At 36.8% G+C, this 21,688-nt stretch overlaps 1 protein-coding gene across 7 annotated transcripts in view; it reads right to left on the minus strand.

Moving 5' to 3' along the window:
* Positions 1-21,688, minus strand: part of CASK (calcium/calmodulin dependent serine protein kinase) — a 391,985-nt gene that overhangs the window by 310,787 nt on the left and 59,510 nt on the right. For 4 of the 7 annotated variants that reach the window (XM_082609733.1, XM_082609731.1, XM_082609730.1 and 1 more), the window contains exon 2: positions 6,450-6,580. In XM_082609733.1, coding sequence (XP_082465859.1) covers positions 6,450-6,580 — 131 coding nt within the window. The remainder of the gene's footprint in view (positions 1-6,449; positions 6,581-21,688) is intronic. The other 3 variants (XM_082609734.1, XM_082609732.1, XM_082609729.1) reach the window with 1 other exon arrangement.

Genomic DNA, 21,688 nt, shown 5'->3' on the forward strand with positions numbered 1-21,688 from the left:
AGATTCCTTGCTGAAGAAATCTGGCAATAAAGAACCTCAGCCAAGGGCTTCCCTGGTGGCGCAATGGTTAAGAATCCTCCTGCCAATGCAGGGGACATGGGCTCGAACCCTGGTCCGGGAAGATCCCACATGCCGCGGAGCAACTACGCCCGTGCACCACAACTACTGAAGCCCACATGCCTAGAACCCGTGCTCCACAACAAGAGAAGCCAACACAATGAGAGGCCCGTGCACCGCAACGAACAGTAGCCCCCACTCGCCACAACTAGAGAAAGCCCACGCGCAGCAACAAAGACCCAACTCAGCCATAAATAAATAAATAAATAAATAAATAAATATATTCTCTTTAAAAAAAGAAAGAACCTCAGACAGCTGAGAAAGTAATTAACTGTCGCCATAAAAAATATCTTTACAAGCAAAAGCTGAGACAGTTCAGCACCACCAAACCAGCTTTACAACAAATGCTAAAGGAACTTCTCTAGGCAAAAAACACAACAGAAGGAAAAGACCTACAATAACGAACCCAAAACAATTAAGAAAACGGGAAAAGGAACATACATATCGATAATTACCTTAAATGTAAATGGACTAAATGCTCCCACCAAAAGACACAGATTGGCTGAATGGACACAAAAACAAGACCCATATATATGCTGTCTAAAAGAGACCCACTTCAGGGCTTCCCTGGTGGCGCAGTGGTTGAGAGTCCGCCTGCCGATGCAGGGGACACGGGTTCGTGCCCCGGTCCAGGAAGATCCCAAATGCCGCGGAGTGGCTGGGCCCGTGAGCCATGGCCACTGAGCCTGCGCGTCCGGAGCCTGTGCTCCGCAACGGGAGAGGCCACAACAGTGAGAAGCCCGCGTATCGCAAAAAAAAAAAAAAACTAAATAAATAAATAAAAGAGACCCACTTCAGACCTAGAGAAACATACAGACTGAAAGTAAGGGGATGGAAAAAGATATTCCATGCAAATGGAAACCAAAAGAAAGCTGGAGTAGCAATTCTCATATCAGACAAAATAAGACTTTAAAATAAATATTAGAAGAGACAAAAAAGGACACTACATAATGATAAAGGGATCGATCCAAGAAGGAGATATAACAATTGTAAATATTTATGCACCCAACATAGGAGCACCTCAATACATAAGGCAAATACTAACAGCCATAAAAGGGGAAATCGACAGTAACACATTCATAGTAGGGGACTTTAACACCCCACTTTCACCAATGGACAGATCATCCAAAATGAACATAAATAAGGAAACACAAGCTTTAAATGATACATTAAACAAGATGGACTTAATTGATATTTATAGGACATTCCATCCAAAAAGAACAGAATACACATCTTTCTCAAGTGCTCATGGAACATTCTCCAGGATAGATCATATCTTGGATCACAAATCAAGCCTTGGTAAATTTAAGAAAACTGAAATTGTATCAAGTATCTTTTCCAACCACAATGCTATGAGACTAGATATGAATTACAGGAAAAGTTCTGTAAAAAATACAAACACATGGAGGCTAAACAATACACTACTTAATAACCAAGTGATCACTGAAGAAATCAAAGAGGAAATAAAAAATACTTAGAAACAAATGACAATGGAGACACCACGACCCAAAACCTATGGGATGCAGCAAAAGCAGTTCTAAGAGGGAAGTTTACAGCAATACAATCCCACCTTAAGAAACAGAAAACATCTCGAATAAACAACCTAACCTTGCACCTAAAGCAATTAGGGAAAGAAGAACAAAAACACCCCAAAGTTAGCAGAAGGAAAGAAATCATAAAAATCAGATCAGAAATAAATGAAAAAGAAATGAAGGAAACGATAGCAAAGATCAATAAAACTAAAAGCTGGTTCTTTGAGAAGATAAACAAGATTGATAAACCACTAGATAGACCCATCAAGAAAAAAAGGGAGAAGACTCAAATCAATAGAATTAGAAATGAAAAAGGAGAAGTAACAACTGACACTGCAGAAATACAAAAGATCATGAGAGATTACTACAAGCAACTCTATGCCAATAAAATGGACAACCTGGAAGAAATGGACAAATTCTTAGAAATGCACAACGTTCTGAGACTGAAGCAGGAAGAAATCGAAAATATGAACAGACCAATCACAAGCACTGAAACTGAAACTGTGATAAAAAATCCTCCAACAAACAAAAGCCCAGGACCAGATGGCTTCACAGGCGAATTCTATCAAACATTTAGAGAAGAGCTAACACCTATCCTTCTCAAACTCTTCCAAAATATAGCAGAGGGAGGAACACTCCCAAACTCATTCTACGAGGCCACCATCACCTTGATACCAAAACCAGACAAGGATGTCACAAAGAAAGAAAACTACAGGCCAATATCACTGATGAACATAGATGCAAAAATCCTCAACAAAATACTGGCAAACAGAATCCAACAGCACATTAAAAGGATCATACACCATGATCAAGTGGGGTTTATTCCAGTAATGCAAGGATTCTTCAGTATACGCAAATCAATCAACGTGATACACCATATTAACAAACTGAAGGAGAAAAACCATATGATCATCTCAATAGATGCAGAGAAAGCTTTTGACAAAATTCAACACCCATTTATGATAAAAACCCTGCAGAAAGTAGGCATAGAGGGAACTTTCCTCAACATAATAAAGGCCATAGATGACAAACCCACAGCCAGCATCGTCCTCAATGGTGAAAAACTGAAACCATTTACACTAAGATCAGGAACAAGACAAGGTTGCCCACTCTCACCACTCTTATTCAACATAGTTCTGGAAGTTTTATCCACAGCAATCAGAGAAGAAAAGGAAATAAAAGGAATCCAAATTGGAAAAGAAGAAGTAAAGCTGTCACTGTTTGCAGATGACATGATACTATACATAGAGAATCCTAGAGATGCTACCAGAAAACTACTAGAGCTAATCAAGGAATTTGGTAAAGTTGCAGGATACAAAATTAATGCAGAGAAATCTCTGGCATTCCTATATACTAATGATGAAAAATCTGAAAGTGAAATCAAGAAAACACTCCCATTTACCACTGCAACAAAAAGAATAAAATATCTAGGAATAAATCTACCTAAGGAGACAAAAGACCTGTATGCAGAAAATTATAAGACACTGATGAAAGAAATTAAAGATCATACAAATAGATGGAGAGATATACCATGTTCTTGGATTGGAAGAATCAACATTGTGAAAATGACTCTACTACCCAAAGCAATCTACAGGTTCAATGCAATCCCTATCAAACTACCACTGGCATTTTTCACAGAACTAGAACAAAAAATTTCACAATTTGTATGGAAGCACAAAAGACCCCGAATAGCCAAAGCAATCTTGAGAACGAAAAATGGAGCTGGAGGAATCAGGCTCCCTGACTTCAGACTATACTACAAAGCTACAGTAATCAAGACAGTATGGTACTGGCACAAAAACAGAAAGATAGATCAAAGGAACAGGATAGAAAGCCCAGAGATAAACCCACGCACATATATCTTATCTTTGATAAAGGAGGCAGGAATGTACAGTGGAGAAAGGATAGCCTCTTCAATCAGTGGTGCTGGGAAAACTGGACAGGTACATGTAAAAGTATGAGATTAGATCACTCCCTAACACTATACACAAAAATGAGCTCAAAATGTATTAAAGATCTAAATGTAAGGCCAGACACTATCAAACTCTTAGAGGAAAACATAGGCAGAACACTCTATGACATAAATCACAGCAAGATCCTTTCTGACCCACCTCCTAGAGAAATGGAAATAAAAACAAAAATAAACACATGGGACCTAATGAAACTTCAAAGCTTTTGCACAGCAAAGGAAACCATAAACAAGACCAAAAGACAACCCTCAGAATGGGAGAAAATATTTGCAAATGAAGCAACTGACAAAGGATTAATCTCCAAAATTTATAAGCAGCTCATGCAGCTCAATAGCAAAAAAACAAACAACCCAATCCCAAAATGGGCAGAAGACCTGAACAGACATTTCTCCAAAGAAGATATACAGATGGCCAACAAACACATGAAAGAAGGCTCAACATCATTAATCATTAGAGAAATGCAAATCAAAACAACAATGAGATATCATCTCACACCAGTCAGAATGGCCATCATCAAGAAATCTAGAAACAATAAATGCTGGAGAGGGTGTGGAGAAAAGGGAACACTCTTGCACTGCTGGTGGGAATGTGAATTGGCACAGCCACTATGGAGAACAGTATGGAGGTTCCTGAAAAAACTACAAATAGAACTACCATATGACCCAGCAATCCCACTACTGGGCATATACCCCGAGAAAACCATAATTCAAGAAGAGTCATGTACCAAAATGTTCATAGCAGCCCTATTTACAATAGCCCGGAGATGGAAACAACCTAAGTGTCCATCATCAGATGAATGGATAAAGAAGATGTGGCACATATATACAATGGAATATTACTCAGCCATAAAAAGAAATGAAATTGAGCTATTTGTAATGAGGTGGATGGACCTAGAGTCTGTCATACAGAGTGAAGTAAGTCAGAAAGAGAAAGACAAATACTGTACGCTAACACATATATATGGAATTTAAGAAGAAAAAAAATGTCATGAAGAACCTAGGGGTAAGACAGGAATAAAGACACAGACCTACTAGAGAATGGACTTGAGGATATGGGGAGGGGGAAGGGTAAGCTGTGACAAAGCGAAAGAGAGGCATGGACATATATACACTACCAAACGTAAGGTAGATAGCTAGTGGGAAGCAGCCGCATAGCACAGGGAGATCAGCTCGGTGCTTTGTGACCGCCTGGAGGGGTGGGATAGGGAGGGTGGGAGGGAGACGCAAGACAGAGGGGATATGGGGACATATGTATATGTATAACTGATTCATTTTGTTATAAAGCAGAAACTAACACACCATTGTTAAGCAATTATACTCCAATAAAGATGTAATTTTAAAAATGTCTTTAGTCTGTAGATTCAGAATTAGGTACAGTGATAAACAAAATCAACATAATATAGGTATACTGAGTAACTGATATAGATTTGTGATTTTAAACTGGAATCTTACTAAATTCATCAACAGTACCAAAACATTTAAGAGAAATAAAGATTCAACACATCTATATGTTTAATGAACTAGGTTTATACAAAATTACCTAAGTACTCAGAAAGTTTTTTGTTAAAATTAGTTGACAACTGAGGTACAGAAAATCAAATACAGTATATTAAATGCAGTTTAAAAGTTTTAGGAAACATAATATAGTGGTGAAACCTGATTAGAAGTGAATTTTAAATTCTGCTAAATTTATAAAATAATTTGTATTCAAAAGTAATAATAGCCAATTCCAAAATATGAAACCGTAAGATATAAAATCCCTAAATCTTACCTTAAGAATTGAAAGATTAAAGCACTAAAAAAAAATCAGTTATTGATTCTTTGTAACAACTTCTATGAATCTTCTACATTCAGTATATGGATAATAATAATTTAGAAGGTTTCAAAAAAGTATTTAAAAGTAATGATCCTGAAAAAGGATCTGCAGGAATAGATTAACTTGGAGCTCACAGTATCTGGGCTTCTACTTCTTAAAGTAAGATAACTGGATAAAATATAAATAGGCTACTCTGCCTTAGCTTTTCCAATTTAAACTATTAACTGCATTGCTCTTGGGATTAAGAAGGAAAGGACTTAAGAAGGATATGTCTTTTACTGGACTGCGAAAAAGTCTAAAGACAGAAGACAGGCTAATTAGAAACTTTAAAATAGTAATTGTGACATCTGAAGTGCGACCATACGTGAATCATGGCTACATGGAACTATGGCTTAAAACAGCAAAAAACAAACAAAAAAAACCTTTTAAAATGCTTCTGTACTGTTTATAAATATTTATACATAAATATGATTAGCCATATCAATGTCTTGAAACACAATTTTGAGTCCTGCAAGTCCTAGCAGTACTGATCTTTCAAATTTACACATATACACCATAAGTGACTTAAGCAATATGTGATATATTCGTCTTTTAGTTCTATTAGATCACAATCCTAAGGGTAATAAGTTATGGACTTGAAGGGAACTCATCTTAGTTTCTTTTGAATCTGCAATGATTATATTTGTGCCATTATTTCCCTTCTCACCCTTCCCATCCCATGTTCTATACTATAGGACTACAAGTTAGATCCTAAAAAATATATTTTCAGATTTTACTTCCTTTCTATTCAAAAAACATAGGCCAATAGCAATCCTAGATGACTTCATAACACTGTTAATCAAATTTAGCTATCTTTCAAATACTGTGTTCTAGAAATCTTACAAACTAGAATTGAATTTAAACTGTCTCCACCCACTTCCCACTACATTACACCCTCTGCTTCCCCACCCCCAGATGAAGGTTAAGTTGATAGATGGATTGGAAATGAAATAAAGCCAGACATCAAATAACTTACTTGAAATCCATCTCTTACCTTCTGTACTTAACCCTGGACTTGATGTGAACTTGGCTACATCAACAATTTTTACAGCAAATTGTTGCCCAGTTTCTCTGTTGATGCATCGTCGCACAACACTGAAGGGACCCCTAAAAAAAAAAATCCAAGTTTAATTTGTTGATTTTAAGTTTCTATCTCCTTTCAACAGTTTATTCATATTTCATTGTCTACTATAGCCATAGCTTTCAAAATAGAATTTAATATAGTTTTGAACACATTTTTCTATAATTCATGAGGTAGTTATTTGAAGTTGATAAACCAGAACAATAAGAAACAAATTTACTTTCAAAATCACTTTTAAAAATTTGAGATAGCGTTCTTATATTCAAGGCAAATAATCTCTGTAATTTTCTCTACATATTATCAGCATCTTAAACAAAATAATAGTTCACAGTGGTAGTGTATACAACTTTTACCTTTTGAACCAGAAACTTAAATCATTCTCTCATCTTAGCCATCACTTATCTAATCTTCACTAACAAGTCCTACTGAGTTTATCTCAAATATCTCTTAATCCTGTCCACTTCTCTGCATGACTCATACCATAGTCTAAACCACTAACAGTTTCTACCAGGACCACTGAAAACTTGTTTCTCCCATTCATTCTTGAAGTGATGTTTTAAAGATGAAAATCTGATATTATGTTTCTGCTTAAAATCCCAGAGAGAAGGTATTTGCAACACATGTATTTAGTCGAGAACCAAAATACATAAATAATTCTTAAATAAGAAAATATACTACAAGGAAATCTGGGCAGAAGACTTAAATAGGCACTTCACAAAGAGAAAGCCCTACATGATTTAGTTTCCAACAACCTCTGCAGTCTCACGTGAAGTCACAGAGAAATCCTTCATCCTCCTCAAACTTCAAATTAGCATTATTCTCAACTGCCATAGGAGAGGAAGTAATTTCTACTAGCAAAACCAGTGGTCCAGTCACTTTCTTACCCAGTCCTCTCCTCAATTGAAATTGGTGGCTCTAATATTGACCATACAGTTGAATCAACTGTGATGACTGATAAAATAACAATGCCCAGTCCCAGGCATTAAAAACACAAACACACACTCTCGGTTCCTTGTGATTAATAGTTATCAAATAAGTATCTGAACTAAAGATAATCCAACATGCTTGAATCAACTATTGATTAATGTAGAATGCAATCGCAATATACTGTAGTATTTTATTTGAAGGCTAGTATGGTTTAAGTTATTAAATACACACACATGTACGTGTATACATGTATGTATTTCCCCCCTGCTCAGGAAATAAAACACTCTCATTGGTTTTTACAGGTAGAAACAGTACACCTGGATGAATGTGGTCAATCAGAAGACAGAGAAAAGTTCTTCATTTACAGGACACTTATGATATTTTTGCCTTAAAGTGTAAGTTTGTCTTTATTCTTTCAGAGGACAGGCAAACGAATATAATCTAACCTAGACTTAAACATTTCTCTGAGATCATATGAATCAGTTGATTTCATCCCACTATCAATCATCAGGACATCAGTTACGCTACAGTTTCAAATCTCTCTCTTCAAGCAACCTAACAAAGCTAAACTGGAAGGAAAAGAAATGGTAATAGCGTACCTTTCAGAACTCTATAGGAAAAGGACGTTTTTGATAATCACTCAAAACTGTTCAAAGACTTTTCTCTGTGAGAAGACAATATAACAATGTGAGTCAGGAATCCCACAATGTTTTCATTCTCAATCTGGATGTCTTACTTGTGATTACTTATCCTGACAATAGCAAGCAATTTCAGGAAATGTTTAGTGTAATTGGTTTTTGTACAACATTAAACCCTTGGGACTCTATTTATATATACATTTGTGTAGTATGCTTCAATTCACTACACCTTTTGGATACTTTCCAAGATCTGTATGTGGGATCATTTTTGGTCAATAGACTCAATTCTTTACTTTTTCCTGTTTAAACAAAGGTGAGGAAGAAAACATAGCTTCTCCCCCAACCCTTTTAGTAATAGTAGAATGAAGAAAGCTAGGAAGAACCAAGGAAAAAGGGAATACCGATACAAAAAAACCCCACCAAAAACGTGTTTAAGTCTGTGAATGAAAGAAAGGAACCAAATCCTTGGTTCTTTAGGCTACTTTTATAATGTGAGGCAAAGAAAATAAATTTATCTCTGAAATATTGATGACATGAAGATAGGTCACGAGGAAAGAGTTTCAAAGATCTGTCTCTCAGTGACATCCAGGGGGTTAGAAAAGGTGAACCATTTAGTACACTAAAAAGACACTGAAAATCTTTTAACTTTTTGGGGGACTTAATCCATCAACTGGAAACTCAGTGGAAACTGATAAAAATTTGAATGAGTATATCATGTCTATAATTTTAGCAGGACTTGATTATATTTATTTCATCAAAACGCTAAAAAGACACAGGATATAAGAAAATTTGGCTTGTTTTCCCATCTTAAAATGGGGAGGAGAGTGTAATAAAATGTATATAAAAACTTCTGTATTACACTTATTAGTTATACTTGAATGACAGTTCAAGGAACAGCAAAAATTCAGGAGGCCTAGGTTTCAGTCTGGCCTAAACTCTTTTTTTGAATCTTGAAATTTCATCCTTAAATTTTTAGTCTATAGTACAGTCGATTCTTGAATAATTATGGGGGGGGGAATACTGACAGAGGTAGTTGTAAGCCATCATTATAAACTACTATCTTTCTCATATTTCCACTAATTCTGGCCAGGGTATTAATCAAACTGGAATGATAAGACAATTGACGGCATTTCAGATTTGATAAAATCTATATTCTTTACCCAATTCTTTAAGAATACTGAATATTGATTGGGATTGTGGCACAAGGTTCTACTCAAGGCAGTTGGCTGCTTTCAGAATACTAAGTTTTAAAGTAAAAGGTCAATTAAACTAGAATATGTTACAATTGAATATTTGCTATTACTTCCGTAAGGTTTTGAAAAGAATGTAGCTGTGTCTCTATGCAGACAGAGAATAATCTCCTCTAGCTTTCATTAATGTGAAGAAAGGTCATGTCTAGGAATTGAACAATTATGAAACCAAAAGTAAATACAGTTGGCCCTCTGTATCTGCAGGTTCCACATCTGTGGATTCAGCCAACCATGGATTGAAAATATATGAAAAAAAATTCTAGAAAGTTCCAGAAAGCAAAACTTGAATTTGCACTGGCAACTATTTACACAGCATGTACACTGTATTAGGTATTGTAGGTAATCTAGAGATGATTTGAAGTATATGAGGCATATGTGTGGGTTATATGCAAATAATATGCTATTTTATATAAGGAACTTGAGCATCCATGGATTTTGGTATTGGCAGGGATCCTATAACCAATCCCCTGCAAATACTGAGGGACAACTGCACATCAAAAGTGACTAGAATTAAACAAAATTATGCTAGAATATAGTATAATGTGTTGGTCTCCAGGATAATAGGATAGATTTAGCAAATGCATCTAAATTAACTTTTCTCCCTGAACCCATTAAAATGAGAGAAAAGGGGCTAAAGAAAATGTCTTAAAGGACTGGGAGAATGAGAGAATACAATAGTAATTAATAATCAAATTTTGAAAGCAAGAAGGCAGATGCAGTAATGGTAACTGGCTTAGCATTCATAGGAAAGCCAAATTGCAAGGAGAATATAAGAAAAGTTCAGAACCAAACTCATTTACACTACAGAACTCTCAGGAAGCACCTGAACTGGCAGCACCAGATAACTCTGAGAAAGAGAGGGTGGGGCCAAACTAACAAGGTTTGAGTGAAATCTATTAGAGAAGCAGTTAAGAGTCTTAGATCCTCCTCCTCTACTCCATGCCACCGGGTAACTACCCTGCCCCATCCTCACAGAGGTCCATTTTCTGGAGACGGTAAAACACAGGGTCTTAGAACTGGGGACAGAAGGCAGTTGAGGAAGTGGATACTATATGAAAAGCAAGGGGTTTATGTGATCACACACAAACTGAATGTAGACAGCCCATCCCCATTTCCCATTAACGGGGGGGAATGTTAGAAGCTAGATCTTTACCCTTCAGGCAGGAAAGGAAAGATTTTCTATTGAAAATGTGACCAGCCCAGAAGGAAAGACCTAAAAATAATGACGTTATATTGTTCAAACCACTCAACCAGATCACCTTCCTTGAAATCCAAAGTCAACAAGTTCTGCCACAAGTTCAGAGTTTTCAATCAGCTTTCCAACCTCGGCATTGTTGGCATTTTGGGCTGAATAGTTCTTTGTTGTGCAAGGATGTCTTGTGCATTGTAGGGTGCCTAACAGTGTCTCCAGCCTCTACCTGGAGATGACAGTAGCACCCCCTCAGCCAGTTTTGCCAAGCAAAAATGTCTCTAAACGTTGTCAAATGTCCCTCAAGAACCACTGCTCTATTCCTAATCATAAGTAGATAACCAACCTCCCAAAACATCTGGAGAAGAGTCTAATTTGGAAGACAGAGATCAAAACAGAAAGAGCAACTTAGAGGAAACAGACTAAACAAGAAAAAAACGTTCAACTACCATTAATGTCACTGGAAAGATACTATAACTATGAAACAAAAACAGAACTTTCAGAAGACAAAAGTCTCTTGAAAACTAAATATATGAAGAAATTTAAAACTCAATAGAAGGGCTGGCAGATAAAGTTGAGGAAATTTCCCAGAAAGTAGAACCAAAAGAACAAAGAAAATGGAGGAGAGGAACTCAATCCAAGAACATTTCCCAGACCTTAAATCCTGAGTTGTCCAAATTAAAAGGAGCCACCAAGGGGAAAAGCAAAAAATAACATACAAGAGAACTCCCATAACGTCATCACCTGATTTCTCAGCATAAACTCTGCAAGCCAGAAGGGAGCAACACAATATATTTAAAATGATAAAAGGGAAGAACTTACAACCAAGAATACTTCACCCAGCAAGGCTCTCACTCAGATTTTTTTTCACATCTTTATTGGAGTATAATTGCTTTACAATGTGTTAGTCTCTGCTGTATAATAAAGTGAATCAGTTATATGTATACATCAAAAACTTTACAGACAAGCAAAAGCTAAGAGAATTCAGCACCACCAAACCAGCTTTGGAAAAAATACTAAAGGAACTTCTCTAAGCAGAAAAGAAAAGGCCACTACTAGAAACAAGAAAATTACAAATGGAAAAGTTCCCCAGTAAAGGCAAATATAAAGTAAAGGTAGGAAATCATCTACATACAAATATGATATAAAACCCAGCAACTGTAAGAAGAGGAGAACACAAATGCAGGATATTTGAAATGCATTTGAAATTAAAAGACCAGCAACTTAAAACAATCCTGTGTATACACAGACTGCTATATCAAAACTCACGGTAACTGCAAACCAAAAACCTACAATAGACACACATAAAAAAGAAAAACGAATCCAAACACAAAACTAATGTTAGTCATCAAATCACAAGACAAGAGAACAAATGAGGAAGGGAAGAAAAAAGACCTAGAAAAACAAATCCAAAACAATTAAGGAAATGGCAATAGGAACATATATATCAATAAGTACCTTAAATGTAAACGGATTAAATGCTCCAACCAAAAGACACAGACTGGCTGAATGGATACAAAAACAAGACCCATATATATGCTGTCTACAACAGACCTACTTCAGATCTAGGGACACATACAGACTGAAAGTAAGGGGATGGAAAAAGGTATGCCATACAAATAGAAATCACAAGAAACCTGGAGTAACACTACTCATATCAGCCAAAATCGACTTTAAAATAAACACTATTATAAGAGACAAACAAGGACACTACATAATGATCAAGGAATCAATCCAAGAAGAAGATATAACAGTTGTAAATATATATGCAGCCAACATAGGAGAACCCCAATATACAAAGCAAATACTAACAGCCATAAAGGGAGAAATCAACAGTAACACAATAATAGTGGGGGACTTTAACACCCCACTTTCATCAATGGACAGATCATCCAGACAGAAGATCAATAAGGAAACACAGACCTTAAATGAAACAGTAGACCAGATGAACTTAATTGATATTTATAGAGCATTCCATCCAAAAGCAGCAGAATACACATTCTTCTCAAGTGCACAGGGAACACTCCCCAGGACTGACCACATGCTGGGCCACAAGGTGAGCCCCGGTAAATTTAAGAAAATTGAAACCATATGAAGCATCCTTTCCAATCACAACACTATGAGATTAGAAATAAACTACAAGAAAAAAACTATAAAAAACACAGACAAGTGAAGGCTAAACAATATGCTACTAAACAACCAATGGATCACTGAACAAATCAAAGAGGAAATCAAAAAATACCTAGAGACAGATGAAAATGAAAGCACAATGATCCAAAACCTATGGGATGGAGCAAAAGCAGTTCTAAGAGGGAAGTTTATAGCAATACAATCTTACCTCAGGAAACAAGAAAAATCTCAAATAAACAACCTAACCTTACACCTAAAGCAACTAGAGAAAGAAGAACAAGTAAAACCTAAAGTTAGTAGAAGGAAATAAATCATAAAGATCAAAGCAGAAGTAAATGAAATAGAGACAAAGAAAACAACAGCAAAGGTCAATGAAACTAAAAGCTGGTTCTTTGAAAAGATAAACAAAATTGATAAACCTTTAGCCAGACTCATCAAAGAAAAAGAAAAAAGGAGAGGACTCAAATCAATAAAATTAGAAATGAAAAAGGAGAAGTTACAACTGACACCACAGAAATACAAAAGATCATGAGACTACTACAGCAACTGTATGCCAATAAAATGGACAACCTGTAAGAAATGGACAAATTCTTAGAAAGGTACAGTCTCACAAGACTGAACCAGGAAGAAATAGAAAATATGAACAGACCAATCACCAGTAATGAAGTTGAAACCATGATTTAAAAACTCCTAACAAACAAAAGTGCGGGACCAGATGAATTCACAGGCGAATTCTATCAAACATTTGAAAGCGGGATAGAGTTAACACGTATCCCTCTGAAACTATTCCAAAAAACTGCAGAGGAAGGAACACTCCCAAACTCATTCTATGAGGTCACCATCACCCTGATACCAAAACCAGACAAAAATACCACAAAAAAAGAAAATTACAGGCCAATATCACTGATGAACATAGATGCAAAAATCCTCAACAAAATATTAGCAGTCCAAATCCAACAATACATTAAAAGGATCATACACCATGATCAAGTGGAATTTATCCGAGGAATACAAGAATTTTTCAGTATGCACAAATCAAACAGTGGGATACACCACATCAACAAACTGAAGAATAAAAACCACATTATCATCTCAACAGATGCAGAAAAAGCATTTGACAAAATTCAGCACCCATGTACAATAAAAACTCTCCAGAGGGCTTCCCTGGTGGCGCAGTGGTTGAGAGTCTGCCTGCCGATGCAGGGGACGCGGGTTCGTGACCCGGTCCGGGAAGGTCCCACATGCCGCGGAGCGGCTGGGCCCGTGAGCCATGGCCGCTGAGCCTGCGCGTCCAGAGCCTGTGCTCCGCAATGGGAGTGGCCACAACAGTGAGAGGCCCGCGTACCGCAAAAAAAAAAAAAAAAAACTCTCCAGAAAGTGGACACAGAGGGAACATACCTCAACATAATGAAGACTGTATATGACTAACCTACAGCTAACATCATACTCAACAATAAAAAGCTGAAAGCATTTCCTCTAAGACCAGGAACAAGACAAGGATGCCCACTCTTGCCACTTTTATTCAACACAGTTTTGGAAGTCCTAGCTACGGCAATCAGAGAAGACAATGAAATAAAAGGAATCCAAATTGGAAAAGAAGAAGTAAAATTGTCACTGTTTGCAGATGACATGACACTATACATAGAAAATCCTAAAGATGCTACCAGGAAACTACTAGAGCGTATCAACGAATCTGGTAAACTTGCAGGTTACAAAATTAATACACAGAAATCCCTTGCATTCCTATACACTAACAATGAAAGATCAGAAAGAGAAATTAAGGAAACAATCCCATTTACCATCACATCAAAAAGAATAAAATACTTAGGAATAAACCTACCTAAGGAGACAAAAGACCTGTACTCTGAAAACTATAAGACAGTGATGAAAGAAATCAAAGATGACACAAACAGATGGAGAGATATACCACATTCGTGGATTGGAAGAATCAATATTGTCAAAATGACTATACTATCCAAGGCAATGTACAGATTCAATGCAATTCCTATCAATGCATTGATAAGAAAACCAGACAAAAAGCAGAGCTGGAGGAATCAGGCTCCCTGACTTCAGACTATACTACAAAGCTACAGTCATCAAAACAGTATGGTACTGGCACAAAAACAGAAATATAGATTAATGGAACAGTATAGAAAGCCCAGAAATAAATCCACGTACATATGGTCAATTAATCTACAACAAAGGAAGCAAGACTATACAATGGAGGAAAGACAGTTTCTTCGATAAGTGGTGCTGGGAAAACTGGACAGCCACATGTAAAAAAATGAAATTAGATCATTCTTTAACACCATACACAAAAGTAAACTCAAAATGAATTAAAGGCCTAAATGTAAGACCAGATGCTATAAAACTCTTAGAGGAAAACAGAGGCAGAACACTCTGACATAAATCACAGCAACACCTTTTCTGAGAAGTGTCCTAGAGTAATGGAAATAAAAACAAAAATAAACAAATGGGACCTAATTAAACTCAAAAGCTTTTGCACAGCAAAGGAAACCATAAACAAAACGAAAAGACAGCCCACAGAATGGTAGAAAATATTTGCAAACAATGCCAACAAAGGATTAGTCTCCAAAATTTACAAACAGCTATTGTGGCTCAATATTAAAAAAACAAACAACCCAATCAAAACATGGGCAAAAGACCTAAATAGGCATTTCTCCAAAGAAGACATACAGATGGCCAAGAGGCACATGAAAAGATGCTCAACATCGCTAATTATTAGAGAAATGCAAATCAAAACTACAATGAGGTATCACCTCACACCAGGCAGAATGGCCATCATTAAAAAATCTACAAACAATAAATTCTGGAGAGGGTGTGGAGAAAAGGGAACCCTCTTGCACTGTTGGTGGGAATCTAAACTGGTACAGCCACTATGGAGAACAGTACGGAGGTTCCTTAAGAAACTAAAATTAGAGCTACCATATGATCCAGCAATCCCACTCCCGGGCATATACTCAGGGAAAACCATGGTTCGAAAGGGTACATGCACCCCAGTGTTCACTGCAGCACTGTTTACAATAGCCAAGACATGGAAGCAACCTAACTATCCATCAACAGATGAATGGATAAAGAAGATGTGATATATTTATATGATGGAATACTACTCAGCCATAAAAAAGAATGAAATAATGCCATTTGCAGCAACATGGATGGACCTGGAGATTATCATACTAAGTGAAGTAAGTCAGACAAAGACAAATATCATATGATATTGCTTATATGCGGAATCTAAAAAAATTATACAAATGAACTTATTTATAAGACAGAAATGGACTCACAGACATAGAGAATGAACTTATGGTTACGGGAGGAAGGGGGGGTAGCGATAGACTGGGAGTTTGGGATTTACATGTAAACAGTGCTATGTTTATAATAGGTAACCAACAAGGACCTACTCTGTAGCACAGGGAACTCTGCTCAATATTCTGTCACAGCCTACATGGGAAAAGAATTTGAAAAAGAATAGATACATGTATATGTATAACTGAATCACTTTGTTGTACACCTGAAACACAACATTGTTAATCAACTATACCCCAATATAAAATAAAAATTTTTAAGAAGAGCACCCATGAAGTACTCAGCAAAATAGATAAGAGACATGTTCACACATGCCACTGTGAAATATAAGAACCCTATGGGCTACAAAACGTTCAGATTTCCAGCAGTAGGGGGTAAGGGTGCTCAAGGAGGGGAGGACGATATAGTTCACACACAATGGATCAGGCACTGCAATGGCTTCTGATCTCTCAATGGCAACACTAGAAGCAATGAGACATTAGAGCGACACCTTCAGAATCATGAAGGAAAAATATTTCTAACCTTTAAAGTCTACACTGAGTCAGAAAAATCAATAATAAAAAACCATTTTCAGACATGAAAAAGCTCAATACATTACTTGCAATGCATACTTCCTGAAGAAATTATTGTAGGATGTGTTTGCTAGAACAAGAGAGTAGACCAGTAAAAAAGGACGCCAAGGGACAGCAAACAGGAGATTCAGCACAAGAATACAAGAGAGTGAGATCTCAGGCTGCCAGCTAAGCATTGAGCAGAGGTTAACTAGAGAGCCATCAAAGATTCCCAATGCCACTGATCACCTCTTTAACTTGAAAACAGAAGAACCACGTAATCTGGGGCCAGGTTCCTCTGTTTTGCTTTTTCTGACCAGGGCCTGATGAGATTCCTGCTCCTCTCTGCTGCCTCGATCAGCAGAGGACTCTCATTTCAGTCCACAGCAGTGTTCTCAGGAATAGCTGAGCGGGAGGCAGCTTCGGCGAGCTGAAAAGCAGGAAATGCAGAGCAGTGCATGCCCCCTGACCGCACTCCTGCTGGATGTTCAGTACCCAGCACTGCACTATAGCACGGATGTCCTGCCTATGAAGAGCTCCATGTTCTGGGATTTACTTGGGATTTTGCCAACGGACTTGCCAGCAAGGGCTCCTATATGCTCTCAGGTATCTGAAGCCAGACTGTGAACAAAAGGTTCTGTTCAGCTTCTCTTCATCTGAGTCTTCACACAATAGTGGTATTATTGCCCTTTCCTTACACAGCTAAGTTTGTGCTTGCTACTCAGTTTTTAATGAATAAACAATATACTGTTTAGGGATATATACATAGATGGTAAAGCTATAAAGAAAACCAAAAGGAATCATTAGTATAAAAGCCAGGATAGTGGTTACGGGGAGAAGGAGATTGTGACTGGGAAGGGGCACACAGTGGCTTTTAAAGGTACTAGTAGTATTCTATTCTTAACTTGGATGATGGATTCATGGGTTTTCACTTCATTAGTATTCTTTAAAATACACACACTCGCGTGCACACACATAAACTTTATGCACTCCTCCACAAATATATTTCCCAGGTAAAAATAACATTTTTAACAGCTGAGGGTACATCCCTAAGATCTCGCTAATCAAAAGAGGTCTTAATTTTTAAAATATCTGTACAATACAAATTATTTTAAGTGACCTGATATATATAAATGAAGAAAAACTGTTTACATTCTCAAACATAAAGTCAGTATCGATTATGTTCATTGTAATTCTACATCTAATTGAACTAAATTTAATATACATTAAGTTGTTACAAGTAGATTTTGGAGTGACATCTATAATGTAAAGTTCTCACCCTGTGAGAGGTTTACAGACAAAAACTAACATCGTGTATGAGGAAACCTTCAATAAATGAGGTGAACTTCCTGTCCGTATCACAGGCCTAGAAGCTTCATCAGATTTATAATGAATTGCGCAATGTACTACAATAGATGTAGGATACCGTGAAGAACAACAACCAATTAACCAAAGGGAAGATATGGGTGGGGGAAATGAAGACCAAAAACAAATTCATACACACACACACACACACACACAAACATACATACATACAACATAGTTGACTATAGTCAATACTCATTATTTGCAGATTAAGTATTTGTTAAGTCACTTACTAAAATTTATTTGTAACCCAAAGTCAATAATCACAGCACTTTCACAGTCATTCACGGACACATGCATAGCAGTGAAAATTTTGAGTCACCTGACACGTTACCAGCTGAGGTTGAACAAGGTGATGCTCTGCTTTCTTGTTTCGGCTCTCACTGTAAGCAAGTGTCCTTTTTGCCATTTAATTAGTGCATTTTGTGTTTTTTGTTGGTGATTTCACTGTTTATAATGGCCCCCAAGTGTACTGCCAAAGTACTCTCTTGTGTTTCTAAGTGCAAGAAGGCTGTGGCATGTCTTATGGAGAAAACACACTTTGGGTAAGCTTCATTCAGGCATAAATTATAGGGCTATTGGTCATGAGTTCAATGTTAAAGAATCAAGTATACGTATGAAATAAGGTGTCTTTAAACAGGTTATGTATTGATTAGTTGAAGAAAACATGACCGGAGGCTCACAGGAACCTAACCCTGCATCTCACCTAGGAGCAATGATTCAGTATTTACTCATTCAGTGTTCATGGCAACTTTTTAGAACATAACTACCACAAATAATGAGCATCGACTGTGTGTGTGCATAATACACACATATGTATGTGCATTTAATTTATGTAATATATATGCAAATATTATGTTACATGCATTGGCTGGCCAAAAAGTTCGTTCAGGATTTTCCGTAACCCAAACTTTTTGGCCAACCCAATATTTATACTAGAAGATAAACTCAATGAGTGTCCGGTATATATTAGGCCCTCATGAAATATTTGGTGAATGATATATCAAAAACAAACTAGGAATGAACAAACCACTGAAAAACTTATATCACAGAATTTCACATAAACATATACAATTTTGAGAAATCATGGTACTTCTAGGTATTTTTCCACTCATTTACTAAATCTGCATCTTGCTACTACTGTCTGTACAGTTCTGATGTTAGGAACTGAGGGAAATAGATGGTGGGTGGGCAAAAAGAAAACAAAGCAAAAATATAATAGTAATGATGACAATATTAGCAGTAAGAACATAATACTGAAAATGATACTCTATAGACACATAAATGTATATAAGAATGACACCTAATAGAGAGAACAATGGTCCTTTTCCTCTTATTTCAACACTGTTGGTTTAGTCATTACCACTAAAGAAGAGCTTATCATTCCATCTATAAATCCTTTCCTTGTCTTCCTGTTTCTTTGTGGTAGTGAAAGGGGAACAGAAATGTTGTTCTGAAACTTTTTTTCTCTTTAATACTTCTGGTACCCACTCTCACCACCAACATATACACTTTCATAAACACACCAAACTGAGTTACTTTAGGTATAGTGACTAAACCAAAGGAAAAAAGTCTGCCTAATCATAGCCACTGCTAAAGAAACACACAGAGTGGGAAATTATTAAAATCAAAGTCTCAGGAACTGTTGCCTAAATGTTAACAATTAAAGACCTGACAAAGGAATTAAGCTCATACAGTTCAAATCATTCCTTGAAAATAGAAAGGGCAGACTTATTTGAAAAAGTTGGCAATGGATCTCCAAAATGCTAACAGAACAAATTTGGCTCAACTGTCAAAGATGAGTAATTCATAGTGTTAAGACTAGCATTTACTAAGTTGGAACCTGTATTGGCATAATTAGTACTTCTGTCAAACCTTGACAGTTCAGTGAAAAATTTAGTAGGCCTTGCTTTAGGTTTTATATAGCACATCATCCTCTGGTCTGAGTCTATGTATGCTTCATTCACCATTTACTACTTTTATGCAAGGACTTCAGGGCATACACAGCAGTCTCTGCGGATCCAGAAGTTCTGGGAAATCTGATTGGTATATGTGCGTGTGTGGGTGTGTTTGAAGGGCTGGGGTTAGTTAGAGCCAAGGTAGAGGGATATGGACTCTAGGTCTTCGTTAGCTTGTATATGATGGAGCATGTATCAAGGAGAGTTGCTGAGAGAGGAGAAAAAAATATTTTTGTAACAGATAAGAAACAGGGAAAAAGGGACATAGACATAAGAGGAAAGAAATGAAAAAGAAAACACATAAAGGACTGTAAGATAAACATATCCCAAAGTAAGTACTCTGACTTGGTTGTACATGTTTCGGCCTTTTTAGCTCAATATGTAAAGAACTTTCACAAATAGATATTGAAGCAGTAACATTAAAAAAATTCTATTGATACTTGCACATTTTATCTCATTCATTTACCTCATTTTCCCTAATGGAAATAAGACCAAAAAAATACAAAGAACAAACAAAAAAAGATTAATAAAGCAATTCTTACCCTCAGGATACTCCCAATCTAATAGATTGCTATGGGTAAATGTACATAATTTCAGTATGTTATAGAACAAAGTATTGAAAACAGTATAATATAAAGATTTATTATCTGTGGATAGGAAGGTGGTCAGAGAAGGCCTCTATGAGACAGGGACACTTAGGAGGGCTTAGAAAGGTGAACAAGAGTTTTTCCAGGCCAACAAGGATACAGAGAAAATTCTGGAAATAAGTAGTAGCATGTGAAACAGCCTGGAGCCAACTCAAAGCATGGCATGCGATGGATACTAAAAGCTGTTTGGTATTGCTGGCATGAAAAACTGGAGGGTGAGAAGTGGCTGGAAAAGGAGAAGGGCGTCAGAGATCACTGTGACAGAAGAATGGAAGATAGGTTGAGGAGTGAATGGGGGCCAGTCAGGAAGTTATTACATTAGCCTAAGCATAACATGATAAAGACCTAAACCAATGCCTCAATAGAGGCAACTGAGAGAGACTTAAAATAAATTGACAAGACAACGTAGTGAATGATTAGCTAGGGGATGGTTGGGGTTGGTTGAAAGAATGACGTACAGATTTCTGGCAAAAGTTACAGGGTAAATAATGATACCACCAAATGAGAGAGCGACTACTATAGGAGAAAGAACTGGTAGAAGAAGAAAGAAGCTGAGAAAGAAAGGAGACACATGACTGTGTTTTGAAAATACCAATTTCAGAAATAGTGATTTCCATGGACCAAGGCAGAGATTTAGAGAGCACAATTAGATAGGAGTATAAAGTTCAAGGAAGGGGTCAACATGTAGATGATGAAGGTAACATCAACTACCATTTGCAACATACCATGTGCCAAGCATGCCACTGAGAACTTTATATAGATTCTCCCATTTATTATAATTTATTTATCAAAATAGCGAATATACTGTTAGCCCCCATTTTATAGATTAGGAAACTGAGGCTAAGCCAGGTTGTCTATGGCCAAACTGTTAGTGGATAGTAAAGTCAGGACTGAAGCCTAGACATATCAAACTCTAAAATCTAAGTTCTCATCTCTATACTCCCTAGGAAGCATGAGTGAACAGGAGCCATTGATATAAATGAGAATACAGACCAAAAAGGACAGAAGACTGAACCCCAGAAAACAATGGACATATCCCCCAATTCCTCCCCAAGGAACTACTGGAAACACCCCCACAGAAAGACTACAAGAAGCCCAGAAAGAAAAAAGAAAGAAAAAAGAAGTGCTAAAGACTACAGGAAGCCCAGAAAG

Source organism: Mesoplodon mirus (assembly GCF_964341445.2).
Source record: "Mesoplodon mirus genome assembly, chromosome: X".
Classification (NCBI taxonomy): Eukaryota; Metazoa; Chordata; class Mammalia; order Artiodactyla; family Ziphiidae; genus Mesoplodon; species Mesoplodon mirus.